General features: G+C 38.3%; 2 protein-coding genes across 5 annotated transcripts; one reads left to right on the top strand and one right to left on the bottom strand.

Moving 5' to 3' along the window:
* Nucleotides 1-465: 465 nt before the first annotated feature.
* pdcd10a (programmed cell death 10a) lies at nt 466-12,147 on the bottom strand. The gene is made up of 8 exons (XM_088912724.1): nt 11,990-12,147; nt 6,305-6,515; nt 4,507-4,560; nt 4,070-4,187; nt 3,157-3,283; nt 2,449-2,527; nt 1,244-1,326; nt 466-947 (listed from the first exon to the last, which is right to left on the bottom strand). Exons 2-8 carry the CDS (start codon nt 6,392-6,394, stop codon nt 866-868), a joined length of 633 nt encoding a protein of 210 aa, XP_088768850.1. The 5' UTR covers nt 6,395-6,515; nt 11,990-12,147; the 3' UTR covers nt 466-865.
* Nucleotides 11,370-27,169, top strand: serpini1 (serpin peptidase inhibitor, clade I (neuroserpin), member 1). 4 transcript variants are annotated; one of them, XM_088912720.1, is made up of 9 exons: nt 11,370-11,838; nt 21,181-21,451; nt 21,850-22,080; nt 22,345-22,539; nt 24,267-24,471; nt 24,849-24,946; nt 25,560-25,646; nt 25,983-26,072; nt 26,460-27,169. In XM_088912720.1, the coding sequence occupies exons 1-9, from the start codon at nt 11,794-11,796 to the stop codon at nt 26,534-26,536; spliced, it is 1,299 nt and encodes a 432-aa protein (XP_088768846.1). In that variant the 5' UTR covers nt 11,370-11,793; the 3' UTR covers nt 26,537-27,169. The 4 variants fall into 4 exon arrangements, with proteins under 4 accessions (XP_088768846.1, XP_088768848.1, XP_088768849.1 ...); XM_088912722.1 differs by lacking the exon at nt 11,370-11,838 and adding an exon at nt 12,303-12,412; XM_088912723.1 differs by lacking the exon at nt 11,370-11,838 and adding an exon at nt 12,343-12,488.

The raw sequence follows: 27,169 nt of genomic DNA on the forward strand, positions 1-27,169 counted from the left end.
CAAAGTTATAGTATTTATACTTGTACTGTATTTAGCATATAAGCAATGCTATAAATGTATGTAATTCTATTTAACATCTCTACTGACACTGTTAATTTTCTGCAGAAGTGAGCTCTTTTAGGCACAGCCACTAGCTAGCATAACATACGGTTTATAGCCTCTTATAAATTGTATGAATTTATAAATGTAAAAGATGTCTGCAAAACTTTATTCTACAGATGTATTTCACACTGTAAACATTTATTACACTTATCAAAAACTAAATCCAGAATTACCAAATGACAGTTGTCCGAGACCCTGAACTCATTTTTTAATTTCTTCTTAAACTGAGTTAATATTCTAATGCACAAAATGGCACATTTTAGGCAACAGGCCATTAATTCATAAACCAGAATGTTTTATCAGCCAATAATAAACACATCACTCAAAAAGGGAACATCACTTGATTAAAAGGATCGGTTAAAATTTTCAACATATGTAAACTATTTATTGAACATTTGCCACCAAATATTGTTAAATACATAACTTGCATTTCTTCTTCAAGTTAAAATGTCTGAAACAGAATACCAATATTTACACTTCATATAAGGAATGTTACATGACATTAAGGCGCAAAATCTTTTGGCTTTCTTTTGGATAGAATGATAGCAATAGCAAAAGTGATGCGGAATCTTCATTGTGAGGTCATGATTAAGCTAGAATAAAGTAATACAAAAATATGTTGGAGGCTGGCAATAATTCCGTCCGACGCCCTGCCTCAGATCCATGAAGCAAGACTTATAAATTATACAGTCAAACTTTACATTTTACATATAAAGGTTATCCTATCCAACATTAAAAATTACACCTCTAAGAATTGAAGCTTCTAGGCAACAGTTTTGAAGGTCTGCAGTATCAAGTTGGTTTGATGGATAAGTCGGTTGGCGCTGGCAAACACATTTATTGCCCTATAAAGGGGGAGAAAAAAAAACTCATGTCAGCCAAGCATTTGGTCCTTCAGACAAGGTCACACTTGAAGTGTAATAAAATGATTAAACTGTTTATTGCCTACAGCAGATCGAAGGTCAAAGAGCTACTTTAGAACTGCAATATATATACACACACATAGACTATGTCTTTTTTGTACCGTTCAACTGACAGTATAACATTCTGAGAGGGGCAATTGTATCAATGATGCCAAAGACCATCAAAATGGGAGGAGAATGTGTTTACAACACTTCATCACATTAAAATGTTCACTTACTTTCCATCTTTGAAGTATGTTTTCAGTGTGTCACTGAAGCTTTTGGAGTACTTTACAAACTCCTTCTTTTGGTGTTCAAGTGCCTGCAAATACAAACATAATGTCATTACAAGATTATATTCTAATTTTAAACACCAATCTTTTACAAATTACAGAGTTCATAACCTTAGTAAAACATACATGTCTATGAAGTACAGACCAGGGTTCTACCAGGGTATTGATGATTTAATCTAGAAATTACAAGGTCACGACGAAAACCTATATAATTCTAAGGTCCGTGTTTAAATTGCATAAATACTCAAAAAGGCAAATTTTAGGTCATTGGGTCATCTCAGATAAACTACAAGATAACTGGAATGGTAACCACACATACTATTTGCACTACACAAACTTATGCGAGGTGTAGAGTTGAAAAGATGCCCTATTAAGACAAGATTTTAAGAGTGTAAGTGCTTACACTCCAGTATATTTAAATATTCTTACATGACCTCTGATCATGCTCACTTGTTCAGATGATTGTGGTGATTTTGTGTGAAGATGAATGCATTTTCTCTTATTGTACATTGTCATCTAGTGTTATCTGTGACTAGATTTTTAACACGCATTTAAGGTTATTGGGCAAACACTGACTTCAGAGATATTTTTAATTACTTAACAAATTGAAAATTAAGTTAATATTTATTCTTGTCTCTCAACATCAACCTGTATGATATTCCAAACAATAAAAACATTTACAGTTATCTCACTGATCGGATCAGTAGGTGATTAATTTACATCAAACCACATGTCGCTCTTCTTTGTAGACAACGCTATAACCATACGTTAATTTTAATTACTAAGCCACATCAAAGACTGACTGAATTAGTCAACTACACAGCACATCCTCAGCTTATTTTCAAGAAAAAATGTTTCCTAATGCTATGTTTATATTTTAATCTTCCCAAATTGTACAATAATTTTGTTAAGGCTGTAGCAGGCTTGGTGCACCAAAGCATGCCCCCCCCCCCCCATCTCTAAAATAGACAAAAAAAAGCAGAAAAATAAACAGCAAATCTTATCAAAATACTGTCTCATAGGTTAATACTCATTATGCACCACAGGAGTATTGTATTGAGTACTGTAAATGAACTATTCACCAAAAAAATCAAATGCAAGCTGTACTGCAATTCTGGTGGGGAAAAAAAATCAAATTGTGTTATACTTACCCTACGATTCTGATACTGGTATTTCTTAAAGACATTGTTCACGGTGTCAAGCAGCTCTTTTATTGCACTTGCAATGTCTCTATAGATAATAATTACATGACATTTTTTTACAAAAAGGGCAACAAATACAACCAGACACTAATTACAATGTTTAGTGGCTATTCCTTTTTGTGGCAGCAATGCAGAAAAGGCAAATTCATATTCGTCACCAGAGAAGACATTTCTTATTTATGCATTGTATTGGCTACATTTTGGAAATTTCAGAACCTTTAACACACAAAGACAAAGCTAAACACGCATAGCTTTAACAGCACAAACCTCTACCAGGACAGGATACTTTGCAAAACTCGACACACGTTCATAAACTACCATTTTAAAACTAAAAGGGATACTTTTACATTTTGCTCTACCTTACCCACAAAAACAGCTAATTCTGTAATACCATATTGAAGCCAATTTTTATGACTATGCCTACACCGTCATTAATAAATTTGCACCAGTACATTAAATTGGCATCTTTATTTTAACTTGCAGAAAATGAAATAATTTTACTAAGGATCATCCTGAAGATGTTACTCAGTGAATCATTTAACTCCAGATTAAAAAAAAACAAAGCTCATATAAAAATCCTAAGCAAAAAGAGGAAAAAAATCAATAGCAAAAACAGTCTTATGTAAGTATTAGATGAGGTTGAAAATCAATACTAACTTGATTGTCTGAAGAAATCTGACTCTGTCATTAATCTCATCAGGAATTTTGCTGAGAATCTGTTTCAGTGCGCGTGCCTTTTCATTGAGATCCTGGAACTCTTGCTCTGGTCTGTCAATCATGTACTCTAGAGCAGAACCCAGGAGAGAATGTCAGTAACTGCAAAATGAAAGCTGGGCTAAAAGGCTTTCCCAAAAGACTCAAAATGAATCCGGGTGGCTAGATTGTAAATGCTGAAGCAATCTGCCTCCTGCATGTGCAAATACAATAAATAAAAACATGTAACATCTACAGAATTTTTTCTGATCTTTCTTTATAGCATTGCCAACTTTAATCTTCAGTTTTTTATTGCTGGAAATATGGATCCAACACATTTCAAAGCGGTCTTAGAAACTGTATAAATGAAATAAAAATAATCAACTATTTTAGTTAGAATAAATTATTGCTTGGGAATAATACATTTTAAATTGATATTGCACATCTCTCAATGAAAAAATATGTTGTCACAAAGCTATCTATAGTACATAACGGAGCCATTGTAGCGATCAAAGCTCCAGGGAGAAAAATAAATATGGATGCATACAAAATAAATTTTCTATGAGCAATTATAAACATTAACTTGAAATACCCTGCATCACAAAACGGCCTAATAAAACATATTTACTCCTTTTTCATTTAAATGTTATGTCATATTAAGCCATTAAGACACTTAGGAAAAAATCTGGTACAGGTGTTTAGTCTTATTTGTGGTGAAACAGCACCATCTATGAGAAAAACCAACATACTTTAGTGGTTTAGCTGCTTCTGCATTACAGCTTCACATGTATGAAAAATCTGTTAATAGGGTCTTACAAGAGTACAGAGAAAGTGTGAGTTAGTTTTCTTTGGCAGGAAATCTAAAAAAAAAACTTGCCTTCAACATCATCAGCAGCCATGCGCAACAGAGACTCAGTGAAGTTCACTTCAACATTTTTCTTCTCTAAAATTTTCATTATAATATCCTGAGTGACACCTGGATTCTCCTTTTCAGCCTGCAATGGCATGATTTAGAAAAATATTACAGATGTTGAATTCTAGATTCAAAGATAATCAACATTTTAAATAAGATTTTATATAGTATAATATCTTGTTTTAACACCTATTAAACATGGCTCTTCAATGCATGTCCCGTTATGAGCTATTTTTAGGATAACAAATCGTCTGCAAAAGGACCTCAAAACTGTAGATATGTTGTGAAGGTAAAAATTTTAACCTGGAGGTCTGTACAGATTTAAACCAAAAGTATTCATTTTAACAAAAATCAGAGAGTCTACAGAGATTAGTTTTTATATTAATCAATGAATGACATACCTTAATGAAGGCTGCCCTCAGAGTCTGTGCCGCTGATAAATTTACTCGCTCCAGCTGCAAATTAAAATAAAAATTATGGAACCACAAAAGATTCAATGCGTTCACTTTGTGAGGAAGAAACGATAGAGAAAGGTTCTGCACAACTTTATATACATCTCCCCAAAAATCAAGGTTCATGCAGAGATCAAAGGAGGTCAAGAAGGTCCACAGATGGGCTGTGTGCTAAATTTATTCTCCTTTCATTCCCTCATAGCATAGCACGCAGCAGGCCAATACATCAGCAATTCCCTAATATTAAGATAGATAAGAGCATCACACCAGGCAGTCCCTGAATTTAATCCACACATCTTTGATTTCCATAAAGAGATAATGATGATATCAGGACTAATAAGTGATTCATTAGCATCTGCTGAGATTCAAGTAAGAAAATAATGAGTGTATTCTTTATTCAGAAAGGGGGAAAAAAAAGATGCTGACAATATCTCCCTCATCGGTCATGCAGATGGTGGGGATGCATCAGGTTTGGCGTGTGTGTTCCAACACAAAGATAAATACCTGGATTAGCTCGTTGCTTTGCTGTTCAAATGTAGGCCACTGATAATCAAAGTGGGCAGGCAATTAATTTGCATTATAAAGTCTGTAGAGGTACAGCAACTAGCTAATTATAAGGCTAACTCAAGCCTGTACTTTGGTGCACTTAATTAAAATTATCAAAAAAGTTACAGTACTATGGGCTGAGAATTGCCACACTACAGATCTGTTTTAGCTGTAGCAAGAAGCCATCATGACACAAATACAATTTGTATGACCCATCAGGGCACAGAATGGAACAGACACCAACACAGCAGTATCTTGCAGCTTGGTCTTGTGACATGCTGATACACAGGCAGGAGATAAGACAGCATTTTTGGCACTGTGCAGAAAACCACAGCAATGTATGGCTGTTTTTTTTTTGGGGGTGTGGGGGGGGGGTTAGTTGTTTATTATGTAACATTGTAATTACATAATAAACAAAGGAAGTCTCATCTGGCTTTATGATCATCTCCTATACTGCTTAGGAAGAACGAGGACAAGCTGACTTTGCCCTACCAACACCCCTGGGCAGCCCCTTGTTATTTGGCACATGATAAGGTTCTTCCAGGAGATTAGAATCAAGTCAAGGAGAAGTAAAGTATCAAGTACCAAGTCAAGGAGAGGCAAGTCCCATGCCAACACCAGCACCTGCTAAGGAGCATAATGCACTGTCCCCCCCAAAAACTAGAGGACCCTAGATGAGCCCCTCCCACTCAACCCTGGTAGCATCACTGCCTGAGGGATCCCAGTCACAGTCAGCTCATCGCCACAGGCTGGAGACATCCAGGTCAAACCTGTACTCTGAGCAAGCATCTTTACATGGGCTACCCGGGCTCTGGATGATTTAATAACAACACGTTCGGTTGCCTGATATTTTGCTAAAAACCACTGTCTACGGACTATGCTCCAGCTTTACTGAGAACATGAGACGTTACAAATGAGGGAAAGCCTATTGGCCCATCTGCCCAGGCTAAAATTAGTAGGGAAAGGATCTCATCCAGCCATTTCTCAAAAAGAAACTAGGATAACAGCTTCAAAAAGACATGGGCAGGCAGTTTGTTCTACACTCCACACAAATCCCTTTAGGGAAAGAAGTGCCTCCTGTTCACAGTTTTAAATGCACTTCGATAGTTTCTTCAGGTATAATTCAGGTTCGATAGGGCCTTCAGGTTCACGACTCACTGTTCATTTTGAACGTCACTGAATGTTTTGGCTCTCCCGTTACCTCATTGAAAACGGGGTACATGACCGCGTACAGCGTCATGGAAACCATCGAGGTCGTTTCAGCTTCATTCTTCATCTCTTCCATTGTCATCCTCGTCCAAAGCCCCCCTTTTGGTGAAAAAGTGCTACAGAATCAAGTCTCACTTCATCCACCGCTGTGTCTCTGCCCGGATGGAGTGTGGTGAAAAGTTCAGGGGCAGAAAACGATTTCCCTGGAAATGAAGGAGTGACAGTGTTAGATCGATCCCCACGTTATACTGGAAAGTTAAACGCCGTTCTTTTTCACTGTTGTTTCGCACCGCTTGAGTCAAGCTGCAGTGTTGGTGATTTCAAGTGAAGTGACGGCGGATTTGCCCAACCCCCCCCCAAATCGCACCGTTTTTAATCCAGTCACTTCCACCACGGAAGGGCAACTTTTAGAGGAACAATATAAAAAAAAAGATACGGCATACACAAACATTAACAAAAAAACAGGTTACCTTTTCATTTACGGTAACAGATTGAACATGGCTTCCTCCCAGCAAAAAAAATCTTTGTTCTAAACTTTTGTTCTGCCCTTCCAGTGTAGTGCTTGTCCTGTACAGGCCAGCAAATATATGAATATGGTCAACATTTCTCTATGGCCTCTTTTAAGAGTGCAAACTCCGCAGTTTAGACACCCTAAATATCAAATGATGTAAAGAAATCCTTTTCTAACACTCTATTATCCAGGGCACTGTTTGAAGATAGTTCAAATCTGGATGCAGGTTTAAACTGCCTGTCTTGGTGGAAAAAAAATACAATTAATTAAATGTGCCTTATATTAAGTAGCCCAAATGCATTTTATTGCCTCATTAAAATTAAGTAGTTTACAGCTAGCTATTAAATCTAATTTTTACAATCCTGGCTTCACTTCATTCTCTGTGATGTACATTAAAACTTCTCAATGACTAAAGACTTCACTTTTTGTGCAATAATTCAAACAGCTGGTAGCACTGTGTTACAATATTTCATGCATTCTTTCCCATTAATTTCAGCTTCATATGAGAACCTTCAATTTGATTGCATTTAAAAAAGCCCACACACCTCTCAATCCTTTTACATGGGATAATGAGAAAAAACAGCTCCTAGTTAATTGCTTTGCCAGGAAAGGTAATTACTGATGAGCGAGCCAAATTACACTTAAGGTGGCTTGGAGAACAATATAGAGAGGTCCAGTTTTTGAATTACCTAAATTGAAGTCATGACAATTTTATAGCACATGTTGAGAATACCACTCAAAAGCACAGAACTCCACAAAAGGTCTGTGGAAACACTAGGGCTGTACCGAAATAACCCATTTTAGATGTACTGTTGGTGACTGGACTGAAGCCTTCAAATTAAGCCAGGCCCTGAACAAATCAGGACTAATTATTTAGGGAAGATTTTGAAATTCTGTAATCTGTTTCTTCCATTACTAGTCTTTTGAACCCATTCTGCTTAAGGATTTTGATACAAGTTCTTTTAATTTTTTTAATTGTTGACTAGCCCATATACATTTAGGAAGATGTTTGCAAAGATAAAAGGGACAGTATTTATTCTACTGGAGTTTGTTGCATATTATAAGGAATGCCACTGAGAAATAAGCTATTTTTCCAATTAATCAACCCTTACCAATTCCAGTGAAACCATCACCCTTGTGTATAGAAATGAGAAACAGGAAATTTGGCTTGTGAGTTCTAATTGGGTTGAAACGCAAATCACACTGGGACCTTCAAGAATGAAGCCTGAAACCTGTTTGTATTGTGTCGTGTTCCACGTTCAACCAGAACAGTCCTCAGATTCAGCTCAACAGCTCCATTCCTGTGTACCCCACCTTTAATTAAATTGAATAAAGTTCATGCCAACTGGTCAACTACACAAACTGAAACCTCCCTTCCAGTTTATCTTGCTGTTAATTAAACGGAATAAAGTTCATGCCTACTAGTTCATTACACAGACCGAAAGTGTGGATATGTTGCAGGATGTGAAATATTACGTTTCCGAGGCGTATTTATGGCAGCAGTGTAAAGGTCAGCCTTCAGAGCTTGCCTGCAGTATTTACTCAAGTAAGTCTCTGCAACCTGAAGTGAACGAAGTATAACACTCACACAAGTCCTGTTTTAAACAAAACAAAGCCTACTACATATTTCAGGAAATGGCTGTTAAGGAAAGAGTAACACCACGTTTTTGTAAATGTATTCTCAAAACGTTTGAAGTATTCAATCCAGAATCCACTCTCTAGGAAAGAGCTTAGAATTTCTCACAATTCAGAACCTTTCAGATCTTTTGTTTTTTCCACACCATTTCAAGAAAAATACAACTCCTAGCTGAAAAACATAACCCATCCATCAGCGGTTTAGCCGTGATGAGGCTCGTTGTCACAGAACAGGCACCTATTGCTCACGTGTTCCTCACCTCAACAGAATGTGATGCTGCGAGCAAACTGATTAATCCAAGTTTTCTTTTTGTAGACCAGCCTGATGGACAACAGAATGATGCACTAATCGCTGTATACAACGCACCAATCAATAGGGAGGTCCAAGTATAACAGGCTGGGCATTTGTTTCCTCATGATAAAGCTCCACTTGTAATGGTTAATAAAAAAGGAGTCCCACTGTAAAAAATTAATCCCAGGTAATGAACGGGGAATTTCATTAGATATAAATTTTCTTGGACGTTTAATCAGTTAAGATAAGAAAGGGCCGGACGCTTCGCATGAAACATTTACCTGATCCACGTTCATTAATAGTGTTATATTTTAAGTAAAATGTAACTGTCGCCAGTTCCTTCCATTTTTGGCAGGACTGTAAGTGAACATGTCACCTTTTATGTCCGTTAAGAAGTGTGTACATTTCTCCAATCTTGAGTTCCATCTGATACAAGCCACATCTGTGAGGTGGATTTTACAGCAAAAGCAATAAACTGCTTGCTGAATAAACAAGCAATGAACCCTCCACTTCCCTCTACCTCTCTGCTTTTGGCAATGTGAACACAATGTTCAGGTGCCATCGTCCTAAGGACCTATAAATCCTTTGACCAGGTCTGGATGCTTGATGTCTGTCCAGGTTTACTTCCACTTTTCACCTTTTCACAGTCTCAGTCTCTGCCTAATTTATTCTTGTGCATTTTGTTGCATCTGCTGACATCTTTCAACTGATTGTGAATTTTAATTCAATATTAATACCGGCATGCATTTGAGTTGAATACAAAAATTGCAGTTAGGCTCTCTCAGTGCCTACGTCAATAGGACTGCTTTCTGTCCAGTTTTCTTGTCAGGGTAGGGGTAGTACACAGAGATAGAACAAAATCCCTTCATAGTTGCAAAAATAAGTTTGAATTGTCTTAAAAATATTACCAAATAAGCAAAAACAGAAAACGGAAGAAAAAAAAATCTAATCATACCCACACAGCTCTTTTAAAAAACAACATACATCACAATTTTTTCTGCACTCTTAAATTTACTGCCTTAAATGATCAAGTATTTAATCTATGCACAAAATCAGGATTGGATACAAGATAAGATCACTTTATTGGCCATATACAGGATCTTGTATTAGGAATTTGTCTTTTTCACGTACTCTTGCTCTTCATGAGACACACAGACAGGAAGAGAAGCTGGGGGTCAGAGTGCAGGGTCAGCCACTTAAACAGCGTCCCTGGAGCAGCTGGGGTTAAGGGCCTTGCTCAGGGGCCCAATGGATTAGGATTCCTCTGCCGGCCGCGGGATATGAACCGGCAACCTTACAGCCACAGGCGCAGATCCTAAGCCAGAGAGCCACCACTCCGCCCCCAATATACAGGGCAGTACTTTTTGCTGAAGACACAGGTCGGTATGTTCTTATTCCTCAAAAACATTGGAGTGGTCAGTGCTGCATATTATCAGCAGAAGAAGGGAACTTGATTGGGAGTCCTCTGCCTAACTCACCTACACAACAACTCTTTGAGCAAAATCTGGGATGTTAGAAGTGACAAGAACCTCAGTCTTATCATGGATGGCTCTGTTTCTGCACCCCAGCCAGTGCTCTGTAATGGGAATAGTTCCAGGGCCCCAGAATTTAAGAACAACCTCATATGAACAGGTGTTCACAAGGTGTGCAGTAAAATATACAAGCTTTTCCTAAGAAAGATCTTCAGGTCACCTGAAGTCACACCCAAATAATAGTCCTGATAATCAAATGTCTTCCAGTAAATAAGATTTTGTAAATGCCATTTAGTGTTGGTATTTGTAAATACCATTTACAAAATCTGGAAAAATGTTTGCACACAGTGTATAGCCCTCGACACAAGAAGATTTTGTAGCTTAAGCTGAACGTATGCTCCGCAGCATTGGAAATTGGGATACAAAAATCAAAGCTGCCAAGTATATATAGCAGGTTGTACTGGCAGGGATTTGATTCAAATGACAGTAAAATCATTCACACATCTACCACTACAGTGTAGGAGGACAGCACAGTTCCCATTATGGGAATATCTGCATACAGCTGGTTCAATTATTAAATTCCACACTGAGATAAATATTTTCCAAACTGAATGTGGGCAGATGAAATCATCCCAAACACTTACTGATGACAATCAGCTTCCCATAAAGTTCTGTATAAAGAGCACGTAACATCCCGGGCATTTATTTTAAAGCATTACTGAAAACTGCTTAGGGAATTAAAAAAAAAAGAGCTGATGTTCATTCTGGAAAGTGAAAAGACAAGAAGCCTGATGACCACGGAGTCATTTCACACACTGCTGAACCCAGCCTGAAGGACCCTGTTCGGAAACTCAGTAAGGCGAGGTATTAAATATCACTATCAATTCCTATCATATTCTCATGATTCCAAAAGTCACAAGTTCTGTGACTATTTATTTCAGCATAGCTGATACGCATGCACATATAGCTAATGACTAATGCGATACGCACAGATGCAACCCATTTTAAAGTAGCGATTTAACATCACTCTAGTCGAACTATAAATAACAGGAAACGAGATTTGACCCTGCTGTATATGTTTAATTCACTTTTGGCATTGCACTGCACTGTTCACTCTGAGGCATTCTGCCATCTCCAAAGCTGTTGCAGTTTTAAACAGAAAATGGAAAAACGGCACCTTTAGTTCAGGCTGGTAATCACCAGCCAGGCTTCACTGATCACTGCTGCAAACTTTTCCAGCTTCAAATGAGACGCGAAACTGTATCTAAGCGCGATAGCTATGACGTTTCACAACAACCAGGAGAAGAAGTATAAAACCAGGAAAAAAAAAAAACAGCTCTTTCAAATCTGTCCTATCCGCATACCAAGGCCTGGGTGGCCGGGTTTGTCCCTGGGCTGCCGGCAGGTGAGGGACCAGCCCCCCGGCTCCCAGGGCTGGGCCGGCGGACACCTTTCTAACCGAGTTCCGCGCCAACAACAACAGGCCGAGCCGAGGCCCGTAGACCTCTGCCTCACTCGGACGAGGTGCCTTTCGGTATCAAACCCGGGCGGTTCCGATTCCGGTCAGGCGGATGCTGTTTCGGGGGACGAGCTACAACCAGGAAACCTTCAACGAGGTGAAAGCTAACGATATTAATAACAACAGCATTATTAGAAATACCTATTCGCTAACTACTTCACTGGGCACTTCTAGCAGTGACAACCCATCGACACGAAGTTGGCAGAGAAAGGAGACGTTCAGCGCGGTTTTTGATATTTAGTACGTACCTGCTTCTTTCCGTCCCGAATAAGCCCGCAAACTCCCTTTTTATGCGTTTTCTTTTTTTTTTTTACCGAAGACGGAAGTTTTCTGCCTGACCAGAGACGCAGGGAGTTGAGGCGAGGTCCCAAGTACACCAACCAGAAAAAGCTTTATAGACGGCTAGGTCGGTAGTAGGAATTGTAGTCTTTGGAGAGCCTTTCTCATGCAGCGAAGATTGGCGCTTCGCGTGCTATAAAACTACAACTACCAGAAAGCATTTCGCCGCCTCCGCGTCCCCGCCCCCTCACAGTGAGTGACACTCCTCTCAGCCAATAAAGTGCACGGATGGGTGGCTCCTTGACTACAGCGGGGTTCGCATGTTATCATGCATTTCTTTGCCCCTTTTTCTTTTGCTACGCGACAGCAGCCCGATTGATCTTCACTGACAGGTTTGAAATCCACTCCTTCTCAGTTCGAAGTAACTAGAGGAAATACCGTTAGCACAAAGGCTAGCGTGTTGTGAAGGTAGGACGGGTGAAGTAGCCAATGGGTATGGAGGCAGGCGGGGTCGGGCTGTGAAAATATTTAGGTCTGTCTTGAACCTGCCGCGGCGTCCAAAAGGAATAAGCATCACCGGGAGGCGGAGTGCTACTGTAGCTTAGCATCCTTAGCAGAATAGCACTTGGTAAGGAAGGGATTTAAATGCCTTATAATGTCAAACCAAGTCCTAATTGGTTGTGCTGAAACGAATCAACATGCTGTCATTGTCGCTATCCGTTTAACTGAAGCATCGCTGTCAATGTGTGTCTGTGGGTTTTTTTTTTTATTCCGATAGTGCTAAGTTTATTTTTCTCTCCAGTTCTTGGCTTTTTGTTGTTTTTTTTTTTACTAGCTGTGCAATGACTGAACTGCCTTTTTTTTTTAGTTACCAAGAGAGACGGGTTGCGAATAGCAAAGTGGTCCTTTGTTCTCCTGATACCTGTTCCTGTGTGTGAAGTTATTTTCCGAATCTAATATTAATAATGTACGAGCCGACGGTGTGCATGACTCCTGGGTAGTTCATATTAAACTCGTGATACACGTGAATGGCGTAGAGAAAATACAACTGAATAAATTAGCTTTCCGAATTCTTATCTTCTTACATTTCACGTAAAAATCTGTGTATGTTATGTAAAATGCTGTATATATTGTGTGTATATATATATATGTTGCCAAGCCGACGTTCTCGTGACATTGTAAATGTATATTTTAAAGATTAAACGTCTTGGCATTTGTGATCTGTAGATAATCCACCTAAAAAGTAAAAAGTGAGACGTAAAATTGGGTGTACAACGTTAATACGTTAAATCGGTATATAACCACATGGCAAGAAAATATAAGATCTTCCTGAATCACACTATTGTGATGTATGCGAGTTTAAATCCTGTAGTATATGTGTCAAACAAACAGCTAGTTAAAGACTGTTTTATTCTGTTACTGTCCTTGCTTAATGTGTACGTTGTTGGAGAAATGCATCATTTGTATAGATTTTAGTTCTTTTAATTCTGGCGTGTCTCCTAGCACGGGTGTGGATTTCACACCTTCAAAAATTATTCTCACAAAATAAGCAACCAATCTGTTTACGATAAAAAAAAAATGTTTTCCCCCCTAGAAGTCGTGGATTCGACTTGAACCTTCACTAAGTGTAATGTCGTTAAAATCACTGCGCAGTTTCCGTTTTAGCGTAACAAAAACGGAACATTGTGTTAACATTGTGAGGTCTTTAATTTGCGTCATGTTAATACCGACTAAATCTTCACATGCAAGTAAGGGGCTTTTCTTCCATCTCTGCGCAGAGAGAGGACGGAAATGCCCCTGCGTTACAGAAAAAAAATATTTTAATTTTTAATTCTAGAACCATTAGTAAACATATATCAAGTCATTGATTATGGGAAATCATTTAGGAATATATTCTAGATTCTTTTTCAGATTTTTTAGTATTATTCTTGTCGTTAATTGCTGTTTTGCATACAGTATTTTAGCAATGTAACATCACAACACTTTGGTTCTGTGTATCTTAAAAGCCACCACATCCTTTCAGAGCCTTCAAGTCTTTTATTCAGCTCAATTAATCTAAACAGCAGCAGATCCAATTACTGTTTAAATCTCTGAAGCACAGCTCTCACTGGTGTCTAAGAAAGTTATTCAGGCACAGAAAAGTCCAAGGAGACATGCGTGCTTTGTTAAAGAGGTGGGTTTCTATAACCCTGGCACATTAAGCCCTGCTTTAACGACCTAAAGTCTGGTCATATTTAAAACAATGTTTGCTTCTTATAGAGATTGAATTGCCTTTTTTTATCCCCATTTCTAGTGATAAATATCTTTTACCGCAGTATGGGCTGCTTTGAAAACCTAGCAATATTCACGTATTGAGTTTCTAATAATTTCTAAAGCTCCTGTTGACCTTTTATTTAATTAATCCTGTGATTTATTTATTAATTGTGCTAAGCAAACTTTAGTGGGGCTAAGAAAATCAAGTTTGTTAGAATGTTCCTCAGAAGGGTGCCAGGAAGCAGGGAATAATACCTCCTAGCTGTTGCTGAAAAAAGCTTAACTTAATCTCCCAGATGAGCCCTTTCGTCAGACTGCCCCGAACAACATAAAATGGCGCATTCATCTACACAAACAGAAGATGGGTATGTGTCTGGAGTAAATTTATTAAACTGCATCAAATTCATTTGCACACAATTTGGCTTATTATGCTTTGAGGCGGTAGAGATGTAGCTCAAAGTTTAATTGCTTTTGCATCTCTCTGAAGGACAGTCTGTTGTCATTAGCATTCAGGATCACAAGGAGAAGGAATGTCATGGAATGGAAAAAAATTCCCATATCACTTTCTTGTATTTGGTGATGTTTTAAGTACATACAGTATATATACAGTAGGTGCATTACCATCAGTGATGTTTCAGTGTTTGTTTTTTGGTATAATCTAAATGAAGAACTAATGTTGGCCTGGAAAAAAAAGGTCAAATTTAAGGCATCCACTTGAATTAGCATTGCATGCATTAATAAATTCTTTTTAATTTAAAAGCAACTTTGTTTAACAATGACGTATCCAGCCTCAGGCATGATCATTATGTGCCTGAGTGACGTGTGGTCAGGGGACGTGTATTAGAAAGGTAATATAGAAAGTTCAAATAAAACTAAATAATTTTGAAGAGTGAAGGAATCTGATTTCCAATGTAGTTGTGGAATCAAATAAAATGCTGCTGTTTTTCAAAATAAGTTGCTGAAGAATTTCTTTTAGAAATGTAACATCGAGCAGTTGCCTTGTGCTCTTGACTTGCATGGGGAAGCCCTACCCTCGACAGTATTTCAGTTACGCGTCTGCTTGAGAAATAAATTAAATGAACCGATGCTGTAATAAAATGGTCATGCTAGCCCCTGGTGCAGAATGATGGTTTATATCGATTTATTCCTGTCTCCTTTTCCCATTGCTGAATCATGTCGGTAACGCCCGTAATGAGCAATGGGTCAGAACGCTGAAGATGGAGGTGCTTTCCCATCTTCGGTCCGATAAGATTGGTGTTAAAAGGAATGTGGTAACAAGTAAGGGAAGGAAACTGATGGGACTTGTAATAGACTGTGGATCTGTCTACACCAGCCCTCCCTGCTCCTCCTAAACTTGGGATAAGACAACTCCACTACCTCTTTTTAAATCTGTGGATCAGACCTGTCACTGTGATTGCCTGCTGTGATAAGATTGTGCAGGAGTGTACGGAATACTCTAAATTTTTTTGGAGAATCTAAATTATGGTGAAGGGTTTTTGAAAAGGTGATCAAAGCAGGTTGCTGTCAATTGACGATTGACAGGGGTTAAGTTGGGTAACCCTATAGGGGTATATATGCATTTCATTCATTACAGAATCAGAGCTATTATGATTAATGAGCCCGAACAGATGCGCGGTAGAGAAGACTGAAGCTTTTTTTTTAAGTCGGACTGAGAATTTCTTTTTACGATGAGGAAAACCTGATTGTTATTCTGTTGGTTTCTGTGGTGAATTAATAAACAGTCCATTGCTGGTTTTTTGTGCTGCTGTCGGCACTCTTGATTGTCAGATTCCATGAATAAAGAATTTTCTAGCCTGTTTTGCACTCGGCTTTATGAACATCCCAGGTACTAGGAATGAGTCCGGTATAATAATGTGCAGCACTGAAGTAGGACATCTGCAGTATGTGGGAGGATTGTAACATGACAATTCTTCATTACATGTTTGATTTTAATATACAATACAGAAAGCACATAGAGGTGTATGGATTAAGGTGGGAGTGAGCTGCGATAGGCAATTTTTCAATATGTGGTGGAAAATCTTTCTAACCTTTGACATGATCTGGTTGAAATGAGACATCTGCACAAAAAAGCTTGTATTTGCAAATTCTAATCTACAATGAGTGACACAACTGCCCAAGCCTGTGGTCTGTGTTTATGCTGTTTATCCTTTGTTGTACCTCTGACTGGAATCTGTAGCATTTACTTTCGTTTGGTGTTGTGTTAAAGTGATCCTTCCAGCTGTTTTTTTTTTTTACTTTCTCGGGACAGACAGCAGTAACCTCCCATGTTGTGACCGAAGTGCTTGCCTTAAAAACAAAAGCTGTAATTTATGCAGACAGCACAGCAGAATCTATGATAGCTGTCCTCTGTAATCCTAAAATGGCAAGGGTTGAGATTGCCTCAAGAGTCTCTCTGTCTCTAAAAGTGTATCACAAAATCCTCTTTTCCAAATCTTAAGCAGCTCCCAGAGGATGCTGGAGGCCACATTTCCACAGCTCTATTCTGCACATGGAAGCTGTTGCTGAAAGGAGGTGAAATGGAGTCCTAACACCTATCTTTTTTAACAGATCTTGGTATTTTTTTAAATAATTCTTTAATGGGTTTTCTTTGGTGTGTCTCTTTGCCATGTGGCCTTTCGTTTCTAAACGCAAAACATTGTGTTGAAAAGGATTTTTAAAGAAGACGAGTTTGGATGTTTTAGGGTTTCCTTTTCAAAGAATGAACTCTATTCAGTCTTTGTCCTGTGCTTTAAAGAGCAAACCCTTTAACCCTGACTTCAAAAGAGTAATTAAGACTGGTCGGATGTAATCTGTTCTTTTGCTTTTGATTTGTAAACAGTTTTACTTTAATGAGGATCAATGCGATTCAGACCCCCCAAAAAAGAGGAATGTGTGTGGGTTGGGAAGTGAGTAGTATCATGGATAAATCAGACTGCAGATTTAAGGTTGTGTAGAGATTTATACCTGCAAAAATGTAGAAATAATTTTTAACATTATCCTGTAGTATACGTGTCAAACAGTCTTGTTCAGAATTGTACAGAATCTCATAGGATATTGTTGCAAATATTGGATTTTATCAGCCAAGCTATGATAATACTACTGTAGGTATAAAAAATATTCTAGAACAATAAGAGGGTCCAGTCCACGCGTGTTCTAATGATCATCATTCTGTGTTGACCAAGTTCCGAAAGACTGTTTGAGTAGTTTTGAGAAGAAAAACAGGCTACATTTTATGTATAAAAGTACTAGTAAATGTTTACCTTCTCACTAAATTCTAATGATTAAAATTATTGACCTGATGTCTTCTAAATATTCACTTCTATATGTGGGCAACAGATATTCACATCATGAAATGTGCAAACGCAGGTGTTGGGATGAAAGGTGAATAATGTTTTGTGTCTAACAAGTAACCAAATGCATATGCAATAAGTTTGTTATACAGTTTCATCCTTTAGCAGATGTATCTTTCTTTAGGTCATATGTCCCTCTTCTGGCTTTAGTTACCATTAAAACAGACCAGTACGTTTCCAGACTTAGAGGATGTTTTATGTGAGAGAGGTTATTCCCTGTCAGAGCACTAAAGTCACATTTGGTGTAATTCCTGCAACAAACTTTGAGCTTTTAAATCCTTCATTCCCATATCCCTCTGTATGCCCTTGTAGCAGATATTACAGTGATTGCAGTTGACAGCTCTATATGGCAGTGCTCAGCTGTTGTTGTTGTCAGTTGAGCATGAAATAGACCACAATCAAAAGTGGCCTATGGGCAGGTCTCCTCTTTGTTTTTTCTTCTCCCTCTGTTATAACAGATTAAGAAGAAAGGGGGAAAAGATCCCAAAGACCTATAAGGAAGAAGTCTGTAAAATATGCTGTATTTGATCTTTGAGAATTCCACAAATGAAAACAGAACGCAGTTGCCAAATCCTTTGGTCCAGGAGCAGCTGGCTTGGAGGATTTGTGTGAAACTGAAAGCTTTTGCTGGCCACAGTGTTCAAATGCAGAAAAGTGGTCCGGTTTTGTTTTTATCAGCTCCGCTTAGTCTAGGTAAAATTTTGTTTCCATTCTACAGAAATCAGTGTTTGCATTTTAATTTATTAGGAACCAAGAGTCTGCACAAGGGGAGTTTTTTGAGATATGAAATCCACCTTATTAGAATGCTAGAATCTGAACCTGAAACCCCAAGGCTTTGGTGAAGATTTTCCATCATTTAAAAGGCTTCTGGTACAAGAAATGGGCTTTCCCCCTTTGTAGAAAACAAGAGCTGTTCTACTGTTTATGAAGAGCATGAAATGATCTGTAGTACAATAAGTGAATCCATAAATCTGTAGAAAAAAGAAGGTAAAATGATGCTTAGGTTCTAAGCTGGGTTTGTGCTGGCAGGGCGACAAGAACTTCAAAACTTTGCTCATTTTCTGCTGCAAAGTATTGATCGTGTATCGCAGCTGAATCCTTTAAGGTTTGGTAAAAATCAATAGGAAAAGCACTGACACTGTATGATGACATGGAATACAGTTCTAGTATAAGGGATTACAGGGATAGAACAGTTGGGATTTCACTAATACTTGCATAACATGGATGTTAACAGGAAGCTTGCTTACTCTGCAATTTAATAAATTAACTTTGTTCTGACTTCAAAATCAGGCACCATAATTTTACTTGTTTCTTTGTTGATCATAAATAATATCGAATAATACATGCCACACCTGATGATTTATACAAAAGAGCATTATGCAGGTTTGTTGAAGGATTTTTGTAGGCATTCAATATTTGTAGTTCAAAAGCATATCTTCTCGTATTTTCATTTTCTGGGAGAAAATTCTAAATTCATTTTGATGTTTTATTTTTTTTCATAAATGACAGGTGGTGTTTTTTTTCTTTTTTATCCGTTCATTGGTAGAGAGGTTTTTTTTTTGTTGTCGTTCTTTTCCAGAATGGATTAAGGATGAATATTTTATCAGCCAAGTGGATTTAATGGTTCAGTTTTCACTAACAGGCCTCTGCCTGTAAAATTCTGGATGATGTTGTGAAAGGTCAGCCGTAGGACAGGATAAGAGAGCTTCTTGTTTTCAGGTATGCTGTCTGCGCTGGTTTATTTCACAATTATCTGTCTGTTTTCCACCGGTGGGACGTCACTGATGGAAGGCTTCAGTTACAGGAGGGGAGCTCAGATTGAACTAGTGTAAACTACAAATGTTGAGGCTGCTGCTCTGTTGCAGGTTAACGGAGCCTCCAAGAACCAGGGGAAACGCTGAAGCCACTGTGGCAGGATGTTGTTCTCAGAACGCGAGATGGAGAGTAAGATATTAAAGACGGAACCGCCGCGTGATGCATTCCTGCTTGCAGAAGGATAAGAGATCGAACTCTGTGGCCTGAACGGGCAGCAAGAGAGAGCTGATAACTTCACCTCCTCCAAAGAGTGCCGCCTTACTTATTAGCGAAGGGAATGGGGGGGAGGTCGAGTGGCGTTTGGCAGTGCCTGTATTTATCTTATTCCATCAAAGTATCTTTCACTTTGTCAGAGACTCAGTGGCCCTTTTTAAATGGTCTAAATGTTGTTCTGGAGGCTGTGTGCTTATTGAATGTGAATAATAATGGGAATAAAAAATCCTGTACTTGTTTATCCTATACTTTTTTTGTTACCCCTTCTGAAAGAAAGAAGGACTATTGCAAATCTTGTAGGCCATTGATCAGGTGGAATTTAGAATATGATGTACTTATCTTTCACATAATTACATCTATATGAATATGATCTCTTTGCCCCCCCCCCCCCCGCTGTGGATATATCAATTGTCAAAACACCAAAAACAGTCTTTGTCCAGTGCCTTGAATAATTGTAACTTTTATACACATCGATGACAGCAGCACTCTGCCAGTGCAACAAACTGGTTTGCTGATTTCGACATAATGTATCATAACATATACACATTTAACATTAAAAAAAAAAAACCTCGGGCTGGGAAAATAAAGTATCTATACATTTCTGATGAGCTTACAACCAGAGTTAATCACCCTTTCACCAAAAAGGACATTATTAGAAATGTGGGTAATTTAATACATTTTAGTAATTATATGTCCTAAAACATGTTGGACATAGGTTACGTCTAGTGCCAGTGCTTTACTGTAGCAGAATGTTGTGCCACTGGGAACAATAGTCCCAGAATTTACACCATTGGCTTCAGTATTGACGGGCTGTTTAGGTGGTTTATATGGGTCATTACCCTCTTCGTGGACATAGTACCCAGGAGGGCATTAGGTCATCCCTCCTGTTTTGAAGCCTCAAATAAAAGCAAATGCTTGTGTAGCATTATGCAGAACATAGAAGTGAACCGCAAATCATCAACTGCAAAAGCGATTCATGCATTTTTAATGATCCTGTGGCTTCTATTTAATGGCCCGGTTGTAATCAGTGTCACCCCATTGGTTTTGTAGAGGACACCTGAAACAGTTTTTTGGGTCTTTATCTTGTGCATCTTCCCATGAATTCAAACACAATCATATTTCTTGTTTCATATGTCTTATTATTGTTGCAATGCAACAACAGGGACTAAAAGATGCATTCCACTGTGTTTGTAAAGGGCAAGCGCATGATAAGTAGAGACTCGGATATGTGCCCGTGCCTTGGAGGAGTTCAAACGTGTCTGATTTATGACTCGGCATCTGGGTCAGAGATTAAATAAAGCATTACTTTGATTTAAATAAAGCATCTAGTAGACATTTCTCGAGGAAAGAAACTTCATGATTCTCCTAACTACTGAGAGAATAAGAATGGCTGTTTCATAGTTTACGAAACAATCCCTAGAACGACATGATGGAATCGTCTGCTGAATACAAAGAGTTGCTTTTGACAAACACTTAATGGGGAAGTTGTTTGAAGCTGCTTTTTGTATCTTCTCTGTTCTCTTTCGCAGGTTTTTGAAGTCTCCCGAGCCATGCTTTTCCTCAGAATCTTGCCTCTGCTTTTGCTGCAAGTCATATGTGGGAAAGCAGACCTGCAGGATGAGATACTTGCCGATTTCTCTGTGAAGCTGTACCGCCAACTGCAGTCGGTGGGAAACGAAGAAAACATCATCTATTCTCCTCTCAGCATTATGGTAGCTTTAGGAATGGTAGAGCTTGGGGCCCGTGGTCCAGCTTTGAAAGAAATCAGACAAGCAGTGGGATATGGAAACCTAAAAGTGGGTGAGTTCAGCTTCCTCCCCAGCTATCTAGCCAGAATGCAGAGCGCATACAGGGACAGGCCATATTAAAATGAGCAGTCTTGCAGGAGGGAGAGAATGGAGAATCAGCAGACAAGCCAGACAACTGGACTGTCACTTCCACAGATGGTAGTTTTGCTTACTCTTCACTCGGGGCCTAAAGCAGAGGACTGTGGGAAAACTGCAGGTGAAAATGGGTGCTAATTATGGAGGTACTTGTTCTAGTATAACAGGACTCTGAGAAATAGTTTGTATTATTAGAAAAACATTTTAATTCTAGAATTCATCTGGGATTACCGATCTCTTGACAAACTATGAAATAGTTTAAGTTGTAACAGAGCCCGACTTTTTCTGTCATTTTTTTTTCTTACTGCAAACCAGGAGAGGAGCTTCTCATCTTGAAGAACCTGACTTGGGACCTGGAGGCTGATGAGACCCAGTATGTCCTGAAACTGGCAAATTCTCTCTTTCTTCAGACCGGAATCCACTTCAACGAAGACTTCCTGCAAAAGATGAAGAAATATTTCAAAGCAGAAATCGAAACGGTGGACTTCAGTCAGTCCACTGCTGTGGCCAATCACATTAACCAATGGGTAGAAAACCACACAGAGAGTAGGTGTAGATTTATTATTGTTGTTTTTGTTGTAATCAAAAATTGAGCCCAAAGAAGGCTTTAAGTTTTCAATCAAAGGTCAAAAGATAGTTTGCAAATGAGCAAGAAAGTTTGACAACGCTGAATGCCTTAGCCCTGGAGAATAACAAAACGGATAAAATCACATCTAATTAAAGCCCTGTGGTTGCGAAAACTCAATGTACTTCTTAATATGTGCAGAATTTGCACAGGAATATAAAGTAACGTACATCGTTTCTTCACAGACAAGATTCACGATCTTCTGTCAGCAGAAGACTTCAACAGCGCGACTAGGCTCACGCTTATCAACGCCATCTATTTTCGAGGAAATTGGAAAAACCAGTTTCGACCAGAGCACACCCGCACTTTCTCTTTCACAAAGGACGATGGCAATGAAGTCCAAACGCTCATGATGTACCAACAGGGGGATTTTTACTATGGTAAGTCTTCCCAGACTGTCATAGAATTCACAATTACAATGGACCCCTGTTAATTGAATGTCCCATCCAATACACTTTTCTTCTCACCACAGAAATGTACTGTATGTTTAATGAATTTGATAAGGTGTTTGATCTCCTGCGTGAAAGGTTTTTCATGTGCCCTTAACTGTTATTATAGTTGAGGGCTTCTTGTGGGTTCTAAAACTGAACCGTTTAGACCTGCATTGTACCTGCTGCCTTGTACTGTACAGTGTTTTCACAAAGCCTCCCTCTACTCCTTGTTGGAGCCTCTTATTGTGGAGAAATACTGCAATGCAGTGCAGTCTTCGAGAACAGCTAACTGTTTTGCTTCTCCTGCATGTAGACTAAAAAAAAAAACTCTCGCCAGAGAACATGAAATTTTAAAGTGTTGAATCTAAGAATTATTAAAATATATCTATCTCCAAGAGCTGTAGTACCCATGAAACATCAATTCATGCATTCCTCGTGTAATACCTACTATGACACTTTTAAGTGATTAAAATAGCAGCATTTAAAAACCTTTCAGAAAGCTGTATTGGTGTGTAATAGTGCATGGGCTTAGAATGCTGCCATGTATCTGTTGTTGAGAAGTGGTTGGCATTAGTAGCTTCTAGATTGTTTGCTGTAATGCAGTGTCCTTCACAAAACTAATTAGCAGAAGCAGTGGGTGAGCAGAGCAATGAGGCTGAATGCTGAAGGCATGCCAAGTATTGTTCATACTGATCAGGCTCCTCAGTATACAGATGCATCAAGCACCGTTCCTTCGAGACAGAATATAAATAGGTTGCACACTTACAGTGCGAAGTATGTTGAGCACATATATCACCTAAATGGCTTGTGTTCTGGGATTTTGTTTCAGATACAAGAGGCCACGTGTTGGAGTCGTTGCTTTGCAGTGTGCTTTACATTTCACATTTGCTCTGTCAGTGGATTCCAATGAAATTACAGGAAGCATTGACAAATTAACATCAGGTGGGGTCCTTAAACTAATTACATTCAATACTAGGCACTTGCCCTTAATTGAGTGTAATTAAAATAAGGACTTCAATTATTTTTTATTAAAAAAGTGCACTCTATCATGAGAGAGGGTCAGCCTTTGTTCCATGCTTATATTGATCCAGCTCATTTCACTTGCAGCTCTGCTACAGATGTCGTACAGGGTGACATCTTCAAAATGTTTTTGAAGGCGTGTGCTCAAAAACACCTGAATGGTGTGTGCTCACCTGAATGAGTCCGAGTAATAATATGCTTACATATAATGACATAAACTTAAAAATAAATGCTGGAAAGCTGAATAAATATTTCCTCCCACCTCCTAAAGTCAGGTTGACTAGATTAATTGATGTCTGTCTTGTGCATCTGTGATGCTTTCCAGGTTGCCACAACACTCAAAGTGTCTGATAAGGGATTTTTTTCAGGAAAAACCATGTGCTCCAGTACTCGAAAGTATACCATATGTTTTAATTAAGATTTTGTATGGCAATCAGATAGGTTCGTGACTGTCCTATTAATAAGAAAAGACAATGTTAAATGGTAAAACAATTATGTTAATGCTTTTTTACAGAAGAATGTTATCAGATTTCAGGAAAAAGTCCAGCATCCTGTGTTGTCTGGCGTTAGGAGATAAGCTCTTTAATTCTATAAATTGCTCTGCTTTTCCTGTGCACAGAAATAGGCCACCTGAGTTGAGTTTGTTTCCTGCATAGGTGAGTTTAGTGATGGAACGTCAGAGGCCGGAGGGGTTTATCAGGTGTTGGAAATGCCATACGAGGGAGAGGAGATGAGCATGATGATTGTTCTTCCCCGGCAAGAAGTGCCTTTAGCAGCACTGGAGCCAATTATTAAAGCTCAGCTGATTGAGGAATGGGCGGCGGCAGTGAAAAAGCAGAAGGTAGAGGTGTACTTGCCACGGTAAGCCTATGCCTTATTGCTCTTGCTATAGTCAAGTGAAAGTTTTCAAGGGTTTATTTTTCTTAAGGTGTAAAGCTAAATAGGCTTAGTGCCGTCTAATTCAAACCTAGTAAAAAAAAAATGCAGAAAACAAATTACCCTGTGATGCTCTCCGTGATTTCAGCTGAATGCTTCCTGCAGTATCTAAATGCTAATAGCTGTCACTAAAAATAAAAGAGCTGTCATTGCCCTTGATGGTTAAAGGAATGGCTTTGCAGGAAAACGCAGACAATTTGTGCAAATCAGCTTTAGAAATTCTAACAGATTGTGTGAGCAGCAGAAGAAGACAGGAAAATTATTCCATTTCTGCAATTCATACTCATTATTTCTGTTGGCAGGTTCAAAATAGAGCAGAAGATTGACCTGAAGGAAACCCTGCAAGATCTTGGCATTAAAAATATTTTTACTAAAGATGCAGATCTTTCAGCTATGACTGGTATGACACCTTTCTAATTGTGCATTTTACGTTGTCTAAAACCCCCCAGTGCCTAAGATAGTACTATTTGCGATTCATACACTGTTTGCTTTCCTGATAGCTGTGTAATGAGAAACGTGCACTTTGGTCCTGTAATTTGAGAAATGGATTATAAATTGCTGGACACATTGTGTATTTTTTTTAAAATACTGTAGCATCATGTTATGACTCAGTCAGTGGTGTATAGCAGATAACATAGTTTTATCTTTTGCCTTGTATCTCATCATATTTACCTTAAAACAAGACATTTGAAATTCTGTAGAATTGCTTATCTATGCATCATACCATACCAAGATCACATTTGCTTTAATTGAAGGTATCTTTTTAATTTTTTTCTGAATGCATGGAATAAAGTGAAAATTATGTTATTTTGCTCAGCCAGGTATTTTAACCTTTATATTTGGCCCTTTAACTACACCACAAATCAATACCTGTCACATTTTGCATTTATATTTTGTCCAGAAGAGCATTTGGTTTTTAGACTGTTTCAGACTGATGAAAGAACTTGGAACACCTGTGAGATTTGTAACTATCTTTAGATTGCAATATAACACTATCCTTGTGGCACACACAGGCGAGAAAGATCTTTTCATTGGAAAAGCTGTTCAAAAGGCATTTCTCGAAGTCACGGAAGAAGGAGCTGAAGGAGCTGCTGGGACAGGTACTTTAAACTTCTCCACTCTTTCATTGTCTGAAACAAATCTATAATTGCATTACAACAAGCAGTCTTTCATTTCGGCCACTCTGGAAGCTAAGCAGTCAAGGCCATGAATGCGCTAAGACGAATGGTAACAGTGCCCCCTTCTGGAGATACAGAGCTAAAGGTTTCATTTCTGCTAGATGAGTTTATCTTCCTCTTAAGGTAATTGCACTGAAGCACTAGTGCTTCAGGAAATGTGGAAGAAAATTGCCAATGCATTTAATTAGAAAGTCACCTTCTGATACTGGTGGCCTTTTATTGTGCTATGAATTTAAAGTATTAATTCAAATGTTATAGGGATGATTGCTCTTACAAGAACCCTAGTGCTTTACCCGCAAGTGATGGCTGATCACCCATTCTTCTTCATTGTCAGGGCCAGAAAGACAGGTAAGAGCTCTTTGGCACATTGTATGGAGTTCATGTCTCTTCTAGTGCTATTGCTGTGATGTACTTCTGTTTTGTAGGAGAATAACTGCATTAGCAGAACATTACATTTAATAACACCCAAAAAATTATGAAAGTTGGATGTATTACTAGACTGTTACAAAGCTATCGTATCGGATAAAAAGTGAGCTTGGCAGCCTTTTAATGTTTGTAAGTGCAGCTAAAAGGTAATGGATATATGTTTAATTACTGGAATTAGTACCACTTTCAGATCATTGAAACTATTATTTTTATACAAAGAATAAATGATACAGTAGGCGAAAAGAGAAACATTTACTGTAGTGGTCTGTTCAGGCAGAAATTCCTTAATATTCTTAATCTGTTTTTCAGGAACAATTCTTTTTATGGGAAGAGTGATGAATCCAGAGGTTATTGACAGCAATGACCATGACTTTGATGCATTGTAATTCTATTTATTCTGACAGTGTACAGGCACTTCGTAAATAAATTTACTGTTCCATTGTAGCTGTGTTTTATAACGTTATTAAAATAGTTGCAGTATTTTGATACTTCAAGCTATGTAACTACCAGGCGCAAGTAAATTGTATAAAAAAGATTAATGCTGTCCCTTGAACGTTTATGCCACTACCCTTTTACTCCCAAGAGACCATCCAGTATATCCTAAAGCTCCACGCACTGTAACTGTCCAGTGGCCTTACTGTACCATACATGGGCATAAATGTGTGAATTTATTTGGAATTATGAAAGTATGTTTACCATACATTTGCTGTTGTGTTTTGTATGAGATTAGATATTTATTGTAAAATGTGTAGTACTGGATTTAAATTGCTGAACAATTTAACAGTTTTAGTTTCGGTGAGATTATTTCAACTAATACACTAATAAGAACCTGCCTTATTAACAATTATCTTATAATGTGCATGTGTACGTTTCACAACTGAGGAGCAGCTGAATCAGGGGAGGCTATATTGTAGATTCCACAAATAAAGGGTCTGAATATGGTGTGTGGTGTACAAAGAGGAATATACTGTATATGCTGTTCCAACTCTTTGCACAAATAAAAATTAATGTTAAAGTTG

Source organism: Atractosteus spatula, chromosome 4 (genome assembly GCF_055471065.1).
Source record: "Atractosteus spatula isolate fAtrSpa1 chromosome 4, fAtrSpa1.hap1, whole genome shotgun sequence".
In the NCBI taxonomy this organism is placed as follows: domain Eukaryota; kingdom Metazoa; phylum Chordata; class Actinopteri; order Semionotiformes; family Lepisosteidae; genus Atractosteus; species Atractosteus spatula.